Raw genomic sequence first — 19,093 nt, forward strand, 5'->3', positions numbered from 1 at the left:
CCATGTGGGGCCAGGAGTTGGTCCTTGTGGGTCCCTTCCAGCTCAAGATATTCCATGATTCTGGGATTCCAGGATTCTGGGATTCCAGAATTCTGGGATTCCGAGATTCTGGGATTTTGTGATTCTGGGATTCCATGATTCAGTGACTCTGCGATTCCGTGATTCTGTGAGTTGGTGATTCTGGGATTCCATAATTCTGGGATTATAGGATTCCATGATTCCGTGATTCTGGGATTCTGTGATTTGGGGATTCTGGGACTATATGATCCTGGGATTCCGTGGTTCTAGGATTCTGGGATTCCATGATTTTGTGATTCTGGGATTCCGGGATTATAGGATTCTGTGATTCCACGATTCTGTGATCCTGGGATTATATGATCCTGGGATCCTGGGATTCTGGGATTCTGGGATTTTGTGATTCTGCGATTCTGAGATTCTGTGGTTTTGTGATCTTGTGATTCTGGGATTCTGTGGTTCTAGGATTCTGTGATATTGTGACTCCATGATTCTAGGATTCTGGGATTCCATGATTTTGTGATTCCGGGATTATAGGATTCCGTGATTCCACGATTCTGTGATTCTGGGATTATATGATCCTGGGACTATATGATCCTGGGATTCTGTGATTCTAGGATTCTGTGCTTTTGTGATTCTGGGATTCTGTGATTTCGTGACTCCATGATTCTAGGATTCTCCTTTTTTTGCGTGTGATTCTGTGATCCTGGGATTCTGTGACTCCATGATTCTAGGATTATGGGATTTTGTGATTCTGGGATTCTGAGATTCTGGGGTTTTGTGATTCTGTGATTACACGGTTCTAGGATCCTGTGATACTGTGACTCCGTGATTCTAGGATTCTGCTTTTTTTTTGCGTGTGATTCTGGGATTATAGGATTCCGTGATTCCACGATTCCATGATTCTGGGTTTTTGTGATTCCGCGGTTCTAGGATCCCGTGACGCTGTGACTCGGTGCCCCTCGGATTCCGGTGCTTTGTGACTCCACAACCCCGTCCCCGTTCCCCGTTCCCCCCCCCCGGCCTACAACTCCCGGCGTGCCGCGGGGCCGGGGCGGGCGGTGCCGTGGGGCCGGCCGGGAGCGCGGCGGAGAGCCCGGGCCGGGCCGGGCCGAGCCGAGCCGGGGCCGAGCCGAACCGGGCCGGGGCCGGAGCGGTGAGTGCGGGCCGGGCCGGGCCGGGCTGGGTTTGGTTGCGGGGGGGTCCCGCGGTGAGGCCCAGCCCCCCCCCGGTGTGCAGAGGGGGCTGGGGGGCGGCGGCTCCGGGAAACCGGGAGAAAGCGGGGGGCTGGGGGCTGCTGGGGGGGTGGGGGGCTGGAGGGGGTGGGGGAGGCCCCCGGGGTCCCGCTGCTGGGCAGCGAACGGGGCTTTGTGAGGAGCTGGGCGGGGGGAGGCACCCCCGGGGGGCGGCCCCGAGTTGTGGCTGCACTGTGGCCCCCGGAACGGCGGGGGGGGGGGGAAGCAGGGGTTGGGGAGGGGGCACAGATCCCACAGGGGGGTACAGATCCCGTAAGGGGGGGGCAGATCACACAGGGAGGAGCAGATCCCACAAGGGGGGGCAGATCCCAAGGGGGGGGGGGGCACGGATCCCACTGGATAGGGCACAGATCCCACGGGGGGGTCACAGATCCCACGGGAGGAGCAGGGATCCAGACAGGGGGAGGCACAGATCCCACAGCAAGGAACAGATCCCATGGGGAAGGGGCACAGATCCCACAGGGTAGGGCACAGATCCCACAAGGGGGGGGGCAGAGATCAAGAGGGGGGCACAGATCCCACAAGGGGGCACAGATCCTGGAGCAGGAGGGGCACAGATCTCACAGCAGGGCACAGATCCCATGGGGGGGGACAGAGATCCAGAGGGGGGCACAGATCCCACAGGGGGGGGCACAGATCCAGCTGCTGCCGTGCCCTCCCGCTCGCTCACGCTTCTGCCACCTGCACCGGCCGGGGCCTCCTCCTGATCCTTGTACCACTGCTGCTGCCCCGGGTCCTGGGTTCAGGGCCTGGCAGAGCCCCCAGCGGCCCAGTTTGGGGCCACGGAGCAGCGCTGGGCAGCCCAAAGTGCCAGCACCTTCCCCTATCAGCCACCTTTACGCACAGCCAACATCGTCGAGGCACTCGATCCTCCGGTTCGGGCGAAGAAGGGTTTCAAATATTTATTTGCTGGGGAGACGGGGAGCTGCTGCTGCTGCCAGAGATAGGGATCGCAGCCCTGCCGCGGCTCCCCCGGCTCACAATGGTTTGCGTGCTGGGAGCGCTCAGGAAGATCGCCCGAGATAAGCACCCGCTGCCTTCCTCACCTCTGCGGTCCCCAGATAAAGCTCCCACACGGAGCAGGGGAATGGCTTCGGGAAGAGCCGTGCCCTGCCCGGTGTCCTGGGTCCGGGACAGGAGGTGTTTGGGCTCCCCCAGCAGCAAAAGAAGAGGTGGGGAAGGAGCTGCGCCTTGGGGCGCTGGTGGCACGGCTTTAGGTGTGATCCTCCAGCAGCTGCTGACGTGGGGTTGTTCCCACTTCTTGTTGAAGCAGGGAGGTGCTGGCAGCCCCAAAGCGCCCTGCTCGGAGCCCCAGGACAGGTCTGGTTCTCCCAACAAAACCCTGGGCAGCCGGGAGCCCACAAGTAACGGGTGGGCAGGCACAGAAAGGCCTGGGCAGAGAGGAAGGGCTCAGCTCCTCCGTCATGAGTGCTGGTTGTGTCCCACCGTGACTTTTTCCCTCCTTGGATGGCCACCGTCCAGCGTCAGCTCGGCCCTGACCTTCACACCCGGTCTGTCGAAACATCCCAACTTTGCTGTCCTGAACCGGCGCTGCACGGCTGGGAAAGGCGGCTCGGCTGCCAGCTGCTGCAGGGGCGGAGCTGGAGTTCCTCCCGCTTTTGTGTCTGGCCTCGGTTTGTTTTTTTTTTTTGTTTTGTTTTGTTTTCTGCAGGTGAACAAATCCCTGGTGTAAAATCAGGCAGCAAACAACACGGGACCGGGGATGGGGGTAGGGATGGGAGCTTCGGCGGCGCGCTCCGCTAGCCAGGCTTGTGCAATAACGTGCGAAGCTCTGTGTGCAATCTGAAGTCAGCAAAGGGCTTGGGCAAGGGCTGCGAACACGAGGTCAGAAATGGGAAAGGTTCACAAGTGAAATCTCTTGAAGCTGGGGAAGGCAGAGTTCGAGAAGTATGCAAAATTATCCTAATAATAGGACCTCACGCTTGCCATCGCCACAGCTGTCTCGCAAGGCTGAGTTAACCTCCCGGGCTGTTTGCACTCGCGTTTCACCACTCCAATCATTTTTACAAGCGAGGAAACTGAGGCAAAGGGAGGAGGACTGCTCCACGTACGACTTCTGAGCTTGGCCCTTTGCCACCCAGCCTGAGCTCCGCAACTGCCCTCGTTTGCAGATGGCGCCGGGTAGAAGTTGCTCCTTGTTTTTTGCCCGTCAGACTCACAGATGTCCCCAAATGGAAAGTGCACTCGATTCCTGAACATCCAGGCTGCCCCTCCGGCTGTCGGGGAGGTGGGAAGGCCCTCGGATAACAGCATCACCTCGAGAACAGAGCTGGAGGGCCTGGAAGAGGTCCCCACCCCAGTTCCGAAGAGGAAACAATCTTCTCTTCCTCGGTGCTAATTAAACTCGGTTTTAAAGCATCCAACGAGGCCGGTCAGCATCAGGCTTCCTGCACCGCCGCGTTGCTCTGAACCTCGGCCGTGCAGCTAGCACCCCTGCACGGTTTGTCTCCATTCTCTTTGCTGCCATCTTCTAAGTACTCGAGGGCCATTCATCACATCTTTCTTGAGTGTTCTCTAGACTAAACAAACCCATTTCCTTCAAGCTGTCCTTGCAGGTCATGTTTTTCCTACACCTCTGCTCATTCTCACAGCTCTCCCCTGGACTCCCTCCAGCACTGGACAGTTTTCTAGCTGAGGCCTTACCAATATCGAGGAGAATTATTTCCTTTGTCTGGCAAGCAGCACTCCTGTTTATGCATTCCACAGCGCTGGTTGCTTTTTCTTTCTCTTTTTCCCAGTACTATGACATTTTGGACTCGTGTTATGCCTCGCCGCAGCCCCCAGATTTCCTTTAGGAGCTGCAGCAGATTAGGGACGGAGCTGCTCTCCCAGCCAGGCCTGGAGCGCTGAACTCCGGCTCCAAGTCCTGCTTCCAGACCAAGCTTCCTCATCTGGAGTGCCCAGGAGCTGCCAGGAGACGTGCCAAGAGGCTGAGCAACCCACAGATCTGCAGGTTTTTATTCTGCAAGGGGAACAAAAGCCTTCTCCAGATGTGAACCACCTGGGCAGCAGAAGCAGGTGAGCATCCGTCAGCTCACCTGGCAGCCTCTGGTGCTGAGCCAGCGCCGGCTGAAAGTGGCAGCGAGCGTCCCAGGAGCTGCAGAGCCGAGCACGAGCCGTGTGTGAGAGCCCTGGGCAGGAGCAGGAGAGCACAGCAGCTTCTGAAACAAGCCAGGCCCAGCGCTCCGTAAGGGAACTCGCAACAGCTGGTGGCGACATCCAGCGCGTAATGTTAGATCTGGCTCGGGCTCAGCCTCCTGAGACTGCGAGAGCTGGAGAGAACAGCGACTCGTTCTTCAGCAGCCTTAAATTGGAAGGAAAAACTTACAAACCAGACCAGGAGACCAGCGAGCCTGCAGAGCACGCAGAACCCTCCTGAATTATGCGAACTAACTGGGTGATCTGTCCATAAAGAGCTGCTTTGCTTTCACTCGTCAAATACTAGCGTTTGCTTTCTTAGTTTAAAGTCTGTTGAACCCAGAAACATGTAAGAAACTTCGTGAGCCGAGTGCTTCCATTATTAATACTGTGATGATGGCTTAAAAAGCACTTAAAGTATTCATCTGAGTCTTGTGAGTCTTGTCAGGGAAGGCTCGCATTGAACACTGACATCTTGGTTCCAGGAAAACGCTTCAGCGGATCACACGTAGCTTCTGTCACAGGCAGGCTCCCCACACGCCGTTCCCAAACGTGAGCTGCTCCCAGATTCAGCCTCTCCCCTCAGAAACATCAGCGGCGAGGTGCAGAGAAGTGACCCAACGCGGGATTTTTATAGCAAACAAAAATCTCAGCTTGCTTAACAGCAAGTCCCTCCACCCCCGCCGTGCTTAGCTGAGAAATTCGGACGGAGGGTTAGAGCAGTCCCGAGTCCTAACCTGATCTGCTTTAGTTTCAGGGGTGCCCAGCTGACAGGAGAGCCAACATGAACGTGGGAACGGCACACAGCGAGGTGAACCCCAACACCCGCGTCATGAACAGCCGCGGCATCTGGCTGTCCTACGTCCTTGGAATCGGGCTGCTGCACGTTGTGCTCCTCAGCATCCCCTTCTTCAGCGTCCCCGTGGTTTGGACTCTGACGAACATCATCCACAACATGGTAAGGGAGCAGCGTGGTTGGTTTGGCTCCTGGGGCACGGGGAGGTAATCTCTCTGCACCAGCTGTTCTTCTGAGAGAGATCTAATCCGGCTCTTGTTGACACAGTTCCTTTCTCTCTTTCCAAAGACATGGGGTAAGTTACTCAACCTGCAGCCCTCAGACTGCACCTTTTCCTCTAGGTCATGTATTTAAATCCAGCCTAGGCACTGATAAGACTCCAAGCACCTGGTAAGGCTGCCCAGAGGGGACACAACTGATTTGCCTGCAGAGCAAGTCCCTCTGCTGTGTCCACCTTAGCAGAGGAATAGCTGTACCAGGCTGGCATGGCAGCTTTCACTTGGGTTGATATAATCAGACTGGATTGGCCTCGTTAGAGTTAGGAAGCAAGATTAACCTTCAGCTCCTTCTGCTTAAAGTAAAAGATTTCACGCAGTGCGGTCTTGTGCTGTGCTGCAGCCACGCAGTGACAACTTCCCCAGTGAGCAGAAGAAAACCGTGCTCTGTTTAACTGCTCACTTTTGTACCTCTGCCATCCCATTGTTCAAATCCTAGCACGCTTGAGTCCTAGGGCTTGAGCAGACCTCTCCACAGCCACGTGCCCTCAGGCGAAAGAGGCAAAATACTTCAGAGGCGCAGCAATCAATTTTGTGTCATTTATTTTAAATAGCATCTCGGCCCAAGAATATCCCAGAGACAAAATACACCCTTATCGGGGACCCTCGTGCTCCTATTATTCACATCTCTAGTGAAAGGAAAACACCACACCAGCTAGAGGTGCTAGGGGCTGAGTTCAGCGCGTGCTACCTGCGTTTCATCCAGCTCCTTCCCCTGCTCTCCTCTGCCAGCTTAAACGCTTGGGTCCTGGGAGCAGAAAGGAGTTAAAGCCAGCAATGGCTGTGCTTGAAAGACGTGGCTGACCGAGCCAGACGCTTGCTGCTTATCTCTATGTTGTGTTCCACGTCGAGGTTAACTTGTAATCAGAATAGTAGCAGAGCCTTACTGCCTGCAGGCCTAGCAGCGCTTTTTTTAGACAGCATTTAGCATTGCTGCTGCACGGCAGAGCGAGTCCATGCTAATCTCCCGATCCGAGCGCTGTAATCCTGCAACTCCCTTCTTGCCTCATGTGCAAGAGCCGAGTGAGAGGCCCCAGATGCAGCAGCCAAGCCTGGGAGAGCCCCAGCTAGTGGCCTTCGCCCTACCTCACTGCTTCAGTAGCTGCTGTTGGAGTTTCCCAGCAATGGCAATGCGTCCCTCTAGCGGGACGGCGTGCTGCTGCAAGCTGCCTGCCCAAAACCTCTCAGCGCCGTGCTGTTGGTGCTGAACCCGTGCCGTTCACCGTGTTGATTCCTGCTGCACGTGTGTTTGCTGCAGAGCATGTACATCTTCCTACATACCGTGAAAGGAACTCCTTTCGAGACGCCGGATCAGGGGAAGGCTCGGCTGCTCACGCACTGGGAGCAGATGGACTACGGCGTGCAGTTCACAGCGTCCCGCAAGTTCCTGACCATCATGCCCATCGTACTGTGAGTACCGCAGGGCAGCTGAGCTGCCTCGGGTCCTGTGCTGGGCGGCGCTCCTGCTGCCCGTGCAGTCTGGGGAAACAGAAAGCACGAAGTGGCGTTAATTCCTCGTTTTGTTCCCTGCCTTTCCAGGTATTTTCTAACCAGCTTTTACACAAAGTATGACCGGATACACTTCGTAATCAACACCATCTCCCTAATGAGCGTCCTGATCCCCAAGCTGCCTCAGTTTCACGGAGTCCGGATCTTTGGGATCAACAAGTACTGAACTGCGTAGACGGAGCGCGTGGAAGAGGAGCAGAGGCGAGGGGAAGTTCCTTCTCTCTTGCTCTGTTTCTTCACCCCCGTGCCCACTGGGATCTGATTTCACAGCGGCTGTTTAAATGCAGTACCCAATAGACATATACCGCATGCTGGATCCTCATGCCCAATAAATCTAAACAAGCTCCAGAGTAGAGTTTAGCGCGGAGCAGGATACGTGACGCTGGATTTCTTTTATTCCAGCGTCATAAATAGATGGAGATACACTGAGACTTCGAGGTACAAAGAGGATGAGTTATGGGAAGATCATCGTCTGTCCCAGACATTGAACGGCGAGAACAGGGATGAGGGGAAAAGCTTTTAGTGCTGGTACTATTGCTGTGGTAAATGCACTTTAACATACATTTCCCTTTCTGAAGCTAGGTGCTTTAAGCGATATGTGGGGAAGTTCAAAGGGAGACAGCCAGACTTCCCCAGTAGTTGATTGTTTGCGGGTTTGAGTCCCATTTTGGGGCAGGGGGGGGAACAGAACGACAGATTTGTATTTTGAAATCTTTTACGCCACTGAGAAAGGAAGTTCTTTTACTAAAAACAGTACAGGAAAGAATCACCTGCAGTTTGACAAAGCTTTCAGTTTTCTGTGGTACCATTCGCGTGGTTCAGGGAAAAGATTTACCAGCTCCTAAGCTACAGTTGAAAGTAACAACTTGTACCAGAATTTCTCTGGGTTACTTTGCTCCCGAGCCCAAACCACTAAAATTTTAAAGCACGCTGAGCACTCGGGCAGCGCAGCGCTTGGATTAAAGGCCAGGTTGCAGCTCATTTTAATGATTAAATGCAAATGCCACTGAGACACTTGGTACATGGAGGTAGCATGAGCATGGGAGAAGCTGCCGACTGATAGGTACAGGCCAAGTGAGAGATGGACGGCTGCCTGGCATAAAAAGTGGCAATAATTGGGATTTTTCACCTCCATCAGTCTCCTTGGTCTCTTAAGTCTGCGTGCACGTTACAGAGATCTGCCAGTCCTAACTGTGGACTTCACATGCGAGCCTCCATGTGGCAAACAAGCGATGCCCGACTGCCTGGCACTCAGCGCCACGCACAAATCCTGCAGCAGCAGCCCATGGGCCCAGGGTGACTCTGCCAAGGGTGAGGGAGCTGCAGGAGGGCGATGCTAACGAGCGGCACACTGAAGTGACCAAGAGAAGGGTGTTACGGGGCACTGAGGACAACAGATGATTTGGTATAGGAACAAAAATAAGCCTTTTCCCCCATGAAACTACCACCTGAATGAAAAAAGGTCTGCAGGTTTAGACTTCCTGGCTGAGATGCCTTTCTGCTGTTCAAGGCAATCGGTTTTTCTTTTGGGTTGCGTGCCCGATGAAATGTTTTTCCTCATGCTTCCCCTGTAAACTTACGAAAGCCTGTATTTTTTGTTGTCTTAGTGCTTATATTGTCTCACACTGACAATGGTAGAAACTTTTAAAATGTGCTGGTTTTGTTCCTGCATTAGCTAAGCCTAGCTTGAGAAGTCACAGTGGATATTGAGTTGTTTGATGGTCTGAGCACAGGACAGAGGAACTCCAAGTTCACACTTAGGATCCAGTACTACTCCGTGTGTAATTTTAGGCAAGCTGCTTTACCTCTCTGTCTCAGATTAACTACCAGACTGCTGCAGAGAAGGGAGAAAACATTTAGCATACCTCAGAGGGATGCTGGAATGCATAGAGAATCATTACCTAATATGTTTGAAAAACAGAAATATTTTAAGTGAAAACGAAGCTTTCAAGAAAGTAGAAAGAAGATTTCAAGAAGGTAGAAAGAGAAGGGCCTGGCTTGATACTTGAGTGCTGTTCTCCAGAGAGAGTTTGGCAGATGTGTAGTGTACATGACTGGGGAGGGGGGTTTAAACCTTTTAACCACCACGACATAGGGACTGCTGCTTTAGTTAAGGTACTATATTCCCTAAAGCTAATGTACTCTTTAAGCTACTAGACAATGACTTTTTTTGGGGGAAAAAAAAAAGTGGTTTTGGAATAGAACTGTTTTGTCAATCAGCTGAGTACTTTTGAAATTAGTAAGAAATCAACAGCACCAATGCCTGGAATGCTTACGGGAAGACTGCTGCCCTCAGAGGTGCAGCACCTGTTCTTAACAGGGTGGCTAAGGCTGCATCTGTAAGGCAGACCGTGCTGCTCGGCAGATCTGAATTCCTGATAGCACACCCAACAGCCACGCCAAGGGTAAATCTCCAGAAGGAAGAACACTATTCATTTAGGTAGAATACGAGAGGGGGGAACATCAACTTTTTTGCAACAAAAACAGTAGCTATACCACAGGTGCTTTTGCTTGAAGTATTAATTCCCTAGATACAGACATATACTGATTATTTCTAAGTATATGTGCTTCACACAAAGGCAGGGCAGTTTGGATATTTTCAGCACAAGCACAAATTGAAGGTAGAGGATCAGCTTTCTTCCAAGTACAGCGCTGGAGTTGCATCAAGCACCTTGGCATTGTAACAGCTGAGGATCTGGGTATATATTATTTCTGCTGTTAACTGACACTATGGACATTTGATTGCATTTTGTTAAATTAAAGGTCATCGGTAAAACAACATAGGATGGAATTCCAAACTTCTGAAAAAGGCTGTTTTTAAAGCCCAGAGTCTAAAATGTTGGGCAAAGCCTTAATTATAATAGTAAGCTTTTCTGATATACTTTCTTGACACTGAAATTATTAAAATAGCCATTACACAAGTGTCCATATTTGGGGTTACATGGCAAACGATGTTCTTTCCAAGGCAGGTACAGCATTTTTTGCCACAAAATATCTGAACTTAACTTGGACTCATACAGTTAATCCAATCAAGTGAAATATAAATGAAAACTGGAGAAATATGGGCAAAACTGAGAGCAAGAGTTGAAGAAAGAGTTCATGTTAATAATATGGTGTATGGAGTAGCTTCATTAGATTTATAGTTACTTGAACAATTATTGATCTGGTATCCTCCTTAAGATCCCATCTTAAGGGTAGGTAGAAGAATTAATCAAAAATAGAAAAGGAACCATAAAAAAAAAAAAAAAAAGCTTTGGGTACTGCTGGTCAAGCCACCTTAATGTGAGTTCCTGTGGCTGGTTCCTTCCTGCCAGCGTGATGGGAGCGAGTCATACCTGACCAAATTTCTAGTTAAGTTTCTTTGTTGCAGTGGTGTGAAAGTAATGAATACAGTTCTGGGCGTCCTGGAACTCTGTATGGAAACCACTTCTGGGATATTTATTTACTAAATTCATCTGGAAGTGAGTTCAGCGCTTGAAGGCTAATCTTGCGCACACGAAGTTAATGAACTTCGTCAAAACACTAAAAATCTCATGGGGTGAGTCATTTCTGAGAAAAGGGACATCGGAACAGCACGGACAGGAGGAGGGGTTTTTAGACATATATTTGCAGCTGGCATAGAATTGATCCAAGGGCAAAGCCTACCTTGTGTGCTGAGAGTCAGAACGGGAGCCCAACGCCTGTCCGCTCCTTCTTTTAGGCTGTAGAATTTTCTCCAGTACCTCTGTGGAGGAGATAATTGAGCATTATTGATTTGAAACAGGATTTTGATCACATTGCACTTGACAGATTTTCCCCTTGACCTTACACTGTACATAGTAACCAGGACAAACTTCAGCTGGAGAACCAAGGTGGACTCCTTGTGTGACTGAGAAACAAAGGCTGGACAAGTAGGTACTTAAAATGCTTTTCTTTTTTTTTGTTCTGCGATGAATGCAGGAGAAAAGCTTCAGAAACCCACCACTCCAGCAGTTTACAGGCACTGGCAAGCAGCCATCCCTCCGCCTGATCTTGTGGGCAAGGCCTCCTCTAAGCCATCATTAAGACAATGCACCAATTAACGCCATGTGGAAGCCGCTGCAGCAGGGAAACAATCAAGTGCTACCAGTTGGTGAATTAGGGAATCCTGTCTTGTAATTCCTTTAACAGAGCTAACGGATGTTACAAAGTCCAACCCTTTGCAGGAAAAAAAGCCTTTAAAATAAAAACAAAAGCCTGAGGTCTAGGGCTACTTAATTCTTGAGTACTTTTTTTTTTTTTAATTCATTGTTTAGGTTTTTTTGTTTGTTTTAATAGAAGGTTGGTACTGGCCCTTGACAAGGGGACAGCAGTTGGGTTACCATTGTTAATGCATTAATATTTCTTATTGTGACTTACATTGCTTTATCATTGCGCATAATGTATTTTAAGCATGCAGGAGTTTGCGTTTATGTATCCTCCTTGGATGAATTTAAGTGAGCTAAATTAGTTTTGTTTTTTTAATGGAACATTCTGACATTGTACATAGTTTTAGGGTTGTTTTGTTTTTTTCTCCCCGTAGCCCTTCTTTTTGCTGTGGATACCGAAGTCTCATGTAGAGAACTTTCTAAAATAAAAGTGTGAATATTTTTATTACTCCTTTGTACAGCATTCTAAGAGAAACTAATAAAGTACGTATTCATGTAAAAGCTTGGACTACATTCCTTGAATTCCATGTGGGCCGGTTTTGCTTTTAAACCTACAGCTGGAAGCCCACCAAGCCAGGGGCTGCAGCGAAGTGAAGAGTTGGCCAAGGAGACCGGTCAATAAAAGCTGCTGAAGGCACCCCATGCCCCACGCCTCGCAGCCTGGCGTTGTCACGGGTCTACTGAGATAGCTCCCAGGCCAGAACATGTTGTTCCCCGTCCCAACGGGTCTCAATCTGAAAATCACAACCACGCCAGAGGCCTGGGAAAAAATGGGTAGCCTCCAGACAAATTATCTGCAGCTGTGGTAACGGCAGCACTGCAGAATGAGTGATCAGCAAAGTTTTTTTGGGTGAGGACTTTGCTATCTGCAGCTATTGCAGACTTTGTCCTTAAGAAAAAGCTTCTTCCTTCCGGAACCAGCCAGGGAGTGGCTGCTTACCCAACTGCTGCCAGACTCCATCACTCCAGCGGAACGAACGCAAGCTCCTGGCTGTTCCCACGACCTGCAAGGTAAGAGAAGACTTTTCGCTCCCCAAGCAGGCAGGTATGTTTTTAAAAGCTTTGTGAACAGCAGAGGGGGAGAGCAAATTGGTAGTTCTTGCTGGGTTTTATCTGGCTTTGAAGTTTCCCACTGGAATGTGTCCCGCGGGCGCTGCTGAATCCATCCCACGTTAGGCAGCCAGGACTGCTGCTTCCCCCGGCAGCATACCCCCTTCCTGACATGACAGTAACTCCCCAAAGAATCAGACTCTCCAAATCTGTTTTTTCCAAGCCCCTGGGGTGCATTAAAGCAAGACGGAAGGAAAGAAAAGCTCCGCATGCACCCCAAATGAATGGGAGCTCTTCATCTGAGCCACGGGCAGGGATCTGTTACTGTTTAACGGGACTCGATAAAGCAGAACGCAGAAGGGAGAGAACACACCAGCACCTAGAGAAGTTTCATTTGTAAATTAAAGTTGTCTTTCCCTGTGCCACGCATACCTATACCGAAGGGCATAAGCAAAAGCGAAACTTTGGAGTCGAAACCACCACAACAGGAGCCAGAGGCCGGTTTCTTTTCTCTCCCTCCAACACCCAGCTTTCCTCCATGGAGGAACCTGCAGCTCTGCGGGCATGTCATGGTTTGGGGGAGAAGGGGCACAGACAAAACGAACCTGAAATGCTGGGGATTGCTTGTTCTGTACCAAGTAGCTCCTATTTCCCTCGCCAGCACGCTGTTCTCGATACTTTCACTTCCTTCACCTTAGAAAAACAGTTGTCTTGGGCTCTGTTTCGAAACAGGGCTAAGCCTTACTCATCTGGCAGGCATCGAGACCTAAGGGGAAAAACGCAGAAGCAGTACTTATAAAGAAACTCCAAAAACAGCAAAAAAAAAAAAAAAGATTAAAAAAAAAATTAAACCTTCTGTAAGGGCAACGTATTAGAGATTCAAGTATTTAGGACCACAATAGGTGGCATAGATGGTTAAGTAGCCGTGTCTAGTTTTAGTAATGAGAATTGTTGTGCTCTGTGCTGGGTACATGCAACAGATGAGATGGCTCCAGTGTGACCAGCAGCACTGAGGCTCCATCCCATCCTGCAGCAGCAGCAGCTAGCTGTGGTCTCGTTTCTGCAATGGCTGAAGTTACAACTGAAGTTACACCGCAGGCAGGGATAAGCCCCACTAAGCCTAACGAGCAAGGCACAGCTGCTAATCCTCCCTCACCACGTGCTTCCCTCCAACAACCTCATGCACACTGTGTCCTTGTACTGATGCAGGCTTTGGGGGGTCATTATCCTTAAAAATTAAGTAGTAATGCATTTTGTTACAGCCTTCTGCTTGTATTACAAGTCACTTTGCTTGTCTTGCCTATTTCCTAAGGCACAGGCACACTTCTCCTTGGTTCCAGAATTTACCAAGCCGCAGCAGAATGTTTAAAAAAGTCACCCAAAATGTGGCAAAGCAAATGGATCCAAGCGGAAACCTGGTTCCAGTTGAAAGCATCGTCGACCAAGACCATTTCAGAACCCTCTGTCTAGTTACAGGAAAAGGAAAAACCTCATTCCGCCAGTTTCTTTCCTACAAACGGACAGAATATAAACTCCACGATGTGCTGCTGCCTGGAAAAGACGATGAAAGTGATGGTAAAGTCCACATTTATCATTCTTGCTTATAATTTCCACAGACAAGGCACTTGAGTCATCCCGCTTCCTCTCAGTGCCTAATTAAGGATTAATTTGTGCCTGAACCCTACCACACTGCATCTTTACTGTAGGGACGACAGCCGTAACACTGTCTGTGTAACCACGCTAACTAAAGCCTCAAATCATTTCAGAGTCCATCCCCTGCGGAGACCAGCAGGACTCGAAGCGCTTTGAAACTGCAGGAAGAGCCCATGACCAAATCGATGGATACGTGAGCGTGGACACCAAACCCGTGCAGGTAGAATTAGGAGGGTCTGCCTCCTTCTCCAAGGAGTGGTCCATCAAGATGGAAAAAAAGGCAGTAGATGTAAGGCAACTCGGGGCGCTGAGTGGAAAAAGGTAAGGCAGACACAACTGGAGAACGCGCCCTCCAGCCCCACAGTCACACTGTGATATTTGTGTTCTTGTGTACCAGGAGAAAGGGGACAAGCAGTGGTTCTAAGTAGGCTCCACTACTTCTGGCACAACTCGCATACAGAGGCACGTTCAGCTGAGACATTGCATCCTTTCTTTCCTCTAGAAAACTCAACGTGGATCACCCCTTCATTCAGCAACTACGGAAGATGCAACAGAATTTATACGTGGTTCACGAAACGTTAGAAGCCTCAGATGTTGTCAGCTATGAAGAATCCAAAGAGAAAACAGGGCAATTCGCAGCCCAGCTTTATGCCAAGCTTACTGCAAAGGTTTGGTTTCTCTCCAGCTCCAGAGTGGGTCCTTCCCGGCCTCCTGCATGCCATTCGGGCCAGTAACAGATTTCTTACTCTATTTTTTAACCAACCAGGGTACCCGCATGAGGAAACAAAGCATAACCATACCCAAGGGCTGCATCCTAGCCTTCAAGGCGATCCAGGTGATCATTAAAGATGCGGCATGGGGTGAGTAACTTTGAGAACCTACCGACTCCTCCATTCGGGAAACAACGCAGCAAAAACATTTTAGAAAAATGTCATTCAGCCCCTCAGCCACCTGCAGCTCATCTGCAAGCACAAACACAATAGAAATAGCAGAAATCACGTGGGAAAGGCTCAGTACACAAGTTAAAAGGGCAACTTGGGAAAGCAAGGCTGTTTGCAGGGAGGGGTGGTAAGAAAATGAAAGCAAGGTGAAGGAAGTCTCAGCTCTACATTTCATGAACTGCAGGGACAGCTCCTCTTGAAAAACTGGCACAGAGGACAAAGGTGGTTCTGGCTTGTTTTCTTTCCTCTTCAGAAAAGTGCCAGGGAGAAAACTGGGTGGCCAAGGCTTCGGTGGTAGCACTGGGCAGGTGTGCTCGTACAGGCTCGTACAGGCGTACAGGCAGAGGAAGGAGGGACATTCCTGATGCCTGCCACCGGATTTGAGATTTGGCTTGCTTCCCCCTGTGCTTCGTGCCTGCGTGGATTCCACGCAGAAATCCCACGTAGAAATGAGAGAGTTTAAATGAACCTTGAAATGAGCAGGCAGAAGACTGTTGGTAAGCGTGCGAATACCAGTCTGACCCAGTCACCACATGAGATTTGAGAACTGTGATACTACTACCTTCAGACTCAAAAAAAGAAACAAAAAAAAAAGACCAAATCAACCAACACTACCTCTCCAGCTCTAAATATTTTCTAAATTAGCAACTTTTTTTTTTTACTGTTGCAGAAATTCATTATTTCCCAGAGAGTAAGACATCAACGTTCGTATCTGATGGTAAGCAACATACTTCAATACTTCCACTTCCACTGCTTTTACTGCATTTGGGTAAGGTGGACTCACTCAGGTGAGTACAAACCCCACGCAGCAGTGGTTACTGCCACTACTGCCTCCTACCTGTGCTGTGACAATTGTCCAACTCAAAACTGGGCATTACATTCAAAATACTCCTAGAAACGTTTCAAATTCTAAACTTAGGGATGCCGGTGAGCTTTCTGTAGGACTGCCTAATTTAAAAGAGAAACGTTTGGACACTCTTTCTGGTTTCCAGGTGTCATAGGTAGACAACTTGACGTGCTGAAGAAAGAAGTAAAGAAGAACTGCGAAATTCTCTCCCAGTTGCCTGTTAATCTGAGGAGCACGTTTTTAGGAGCCATCAAATATGCATTGAGAGACACTGCCTTCTTTGAGGAATTGACCCAGAAAGTAAGCAAAGTTCTTCATGCTGCCAGGATTTGTAAGTAAAGATGTCTGTTATCAGACCTCCTGTCCCAAGTGCTCTCTTGTACCACAGCTACCAACCCCAAATCCTCCACTCAGCATGAGGCTGGTCTTCATCACTGCACAGAGAAAGGAGGTCCTCAGGGCACAGCGAGCTTCTGAAATATGTCCTGAATATAGACTAGATTTATCTGATGGTATCAAAGCATTTAAATTCCATATTCTGCATTTAACTGTGAATGCTAAAATGTTCAACGTTAACCTCATAAATAGCTTAAGGAGGAGAAAAAAATATTGCAGGACTTCATACGCTTGCTTCTCCAGGTATATTGCAAAGAACTATCAACAGAATTGTCTCTTAAATCCTGAAATTTCTCTCTTATTCCCCTAGATGGGAGCGGTTTTTAATGAACTTGATAATTGTGAGCTGACAACACAGAACCCAAAGCTAAAAGACGTGCTGAGCAGCTTACAGTCTCTTTCAGAAGATGAACGCCATAACCTGGCAGGAGCAATTTACTACACTCTTCAGGCTCTCAGTGGTAAGTAAGGCTTTCTGGCTACTTTAATAGGGAAATCCAGTAGTACTAGAATATATTAAGTGCATTCCTAGCTGCAAAACTAACAAACTACAGAAAACTTACAGAGAGACTTGCAGAGAACTTACATAAAGGAATGTAAAGACGGCAAGATTACAGGACAGAAACTGCAGTGCAAATTCCAAAGTTCTTTTCCCAATGCTGCCACAAAACACGGTTTGAGCCTTTCCTCAGCCCTCAGCCTGCACTGCTGCTTGTACACAGCATTTGCTAACATCACCTGTGCACAGAGCAATGGCTTTATTCATCTCACAGGGAGGCCACACAATTAATTTAGTTCAAAAAGTCTGAAGAACTTCTGACCAAGCATGCATTCTGTGTGAGACTGTCACCCTTCTTACCTTACTAGTTGTCTCTGAAACAAATTGGTGGATGTTTTGTTACATACCTCTTTTAATTTTCCAGAGCGAACAGAGGTAGAACGGCTATTCTTGCTAGAATCCGTGGAAATGGAGACTGTGCGACGTCAGTGTACCCTGGTGAGAGAACAGAACATACATTACTGGTATCTGGCTGAAAATAAAGCGCAGGAGGGCAGGGGGCAGTGTTATGTCAGGCAAAGAAACGTTTCGATTATGGCACTAGTAGCAGTACCACAACTCAAAGTAATCCTGAAAAGAAAGGAATGAATAACTGCTTGAAACTTGGCAGGAATCAAAATACTTAACTCTGGGAGGAATCTCCCCCAAACACAAAAGTTAGGATTTCTAACAACTGTTTCACTGATAATAAGCAGTAAATTAGATCCAGCTGACTACCATTTTTCTTGAAAGCATAGTCAGAATTTGCTGGTTTCTTTAGCTAGAGATTGAAAACGACCTTTAGGTTTTTTTTGGACATAACTAGTTTACAGGAAATTGAGCTCAATACACGAGCATGAAAATTTCCCAGGGTAAAAGGTCCCATACAGAAAAGTGCATTGCTTAGAGGGCCTGTAAGATGAGAAAGCACTTCACAAGTCAGGGATCACTACTTCAGAGCTTCCCAAAATTTTAACAATCCAATGTTAAGCTTTTACTTTTTCTGCTGTCGCTGCACAGGTTGAGGAAATCTTCAGCTGTATAGGAGGAGGCACGGAGGGCCGTTCTGGCGGGGATGACGTCTTGCTCCCCTTCTCGGCAAACAAAGAAGAAGAAACAACCAACGCAGTGCTCGAGATGAGTGGAGTGAGGATCCAGGAGGATGGATTTGCTCTTTGCAATCAAAAAGGCTTCGCGGCCCTCGAAGCCCTGTACCCATGTCTGTATACACTAGATCTCCTGAGTAACTCCCAATAGGCTACACATGTTAGGGCTGATTTAAAGGGAGCGATTTAACAATGTAATTGAAACGCTATTACCTTAAGTCTCTTTTGAAATTTTATCCCTGTGTAGGCGAGGCACCCTTTTAAGTGTTCAGAGCTGCTTTTCCCACCCATTTCTGAGCAGACTTAAACCAACAAAGCTGCTAACAGAAGCCTGGGGCTGGATATCAAGATTAATTTTTCCCCCATATGAATGTAGAGTGCTAACTGAATAACCCACCGCCCCAGAGAGTCCCAATCCTGTCAGCCGTACTGCACGTGATCACTTTTAATGGAAAATAATAATAATAATCAAAAAGGTACAGAGATATACCTGCAATCACTCACAAATACTTGAAGGTGAAGGCCTGGGCGCATTTCCATCCCTGTGCGACCGCCGGGAGCCCGGGGACCTCAGGGCATTTTGGTGACCCCACAACAACACCCACCAAGTGGTAGTGAGGCGTAAGGGCTGCAAGGATGGTTAGAGAAATGGAGTACGTCTCGAGTGAGGACAGGCTGAAAGAACCAGGCCTGTTTAGCCTGGGAAGGAGAAGGCTGAGGGGAGAGCTCGTTAATGTGTTAATGGTGTCAAGAGGATGCAGCTGGTCTCTTGTCAGCAACAGGATGGGAGGCGATGGGCACAAACAGGAGGTTCTGGTGGAATGGGTGTGGGCACTTCTTTACTGGGAGGTGACAGAGCATCAAAATGGGTTGTCCTGAGAGGTTTTGGAGTCTCCTTCTCCAGAGATATCCAAAAACCCACCCGGGTGCCACCCTGGGCATCTCTGTGTGACCCTGCTCGGCACGGGCTTGGACTGCGTGGTCTCCTGGGGTCCCTTCCAACCTCAGGCACTCTGTGATTCTGTGATTTTGTGCTTCTGTGAAATGATTAGTGCTTTAAGATAATGACACAAATGTCTTGAGTGCTGCTTAATAAAGAACGAGCCCTTATGGAACACTGGGATGCTGGTAAACATGATTTGTGAACACCGGGGTGCTTGTAAACGCGATTTGTGAACACGGGGGTGTTTGTAAAGACAATTGTGAACCCACAGGCGCCTTCAGCCACCGGGAGCTGCCCCCGGGGGAGCGGAGCCCTGAGGCGGGGGGGACCGAGGCTGAGGCGGCTCCAGGGGGCCTCGCGCCTCCCTCAGCCCCAGGGCGGGAAACGCCGTGCGCATGCGCTAAGAGCCGGGCGGGAGGACCCGAGCGGCGCCCGAAAACACC

The 19,093-nt window shown here is 49.3% G+C and overlaps 2 protein-coding genes and 1 long non-coding RNA gene across 3 annotated transcripts; 2 read left to right on the forward strand and 1 right to left on the reverse strand.

Moving 5' to 3' along the window:
- Positions 1-1,041: 1,041 nt before the first annotated feature.
- ORMDL3 (ORMDL sphingolipid biosynthesis regulator 3) lies at positions 1,042-11,677 on the forward strand. The gene is made up of 4 exons (XM_068661203.1): positions 1,042-1,171; positions 5,182-5,388; positions 6,760-6,911; positions 7,041-11,677. Exons 2-4 carry the CDS (start codon positions 5,215-5,217, stop codon positions 7,174-7,176), a joined length of 462 nt encoding a protein of 153 aa, XP_068517304.1. The 5' UTR covers positions 1,042-1,171; positions 5,182-5,214; the 3' UTR covers positions 7,177-11,677.
- On the reverse strand, positions 11,479-17,612 carry LOC137844675 (uncharacterized). The gene is made up of 2 exons (XR_011089993.1): positions 16,970-17,612; positions 11,479-12,992 (listed from the first exon to the last, which is right to left on the reverse strand). It is a non-coding gene; the product is annotated as an uncharacterized lncRNA (long non-coding RNA).
- Positions 13,588-18,827, forward strand: GSDMA (gasdermin A). Its single transcript, XM_068661201.1, has 9 exons — positions 13,588-13,801; positions 13,993-14,200; positions 14,382-14,547; positions 14,646-14,739; positions 15,491-15,538; positions 15,813-15,967; positions 16,374-16,524; positions 16,987-17,060; positions 17,622-18,827. Exons 1-9 carry the CDS (start codon positions 13,588-13,590, stop codon positions 17,856-17,858), a joined length of 1,347 nt encoding a protein of 448 aa, XP_068517302.1. The 3' UTR covers positions 17,859-18,827.
- Positions 18,828-19,093: the final 266 nt, after the last annotated feature.

The sequence above is a fragment of the Anas acuta genome, chromosome 25 (genome assembly GCF_963932015.1).
Source record: "Anas acuta chromosome 25, bAnaAcu1.1, whole genome shotgun sequence".
NCBI classification, from domain to species: domain Eukaryota; kingdom Metazoa; phylum Chordata; class Aves; order Anseriformes; family Anatidae; genus Anas; species Anas acuta.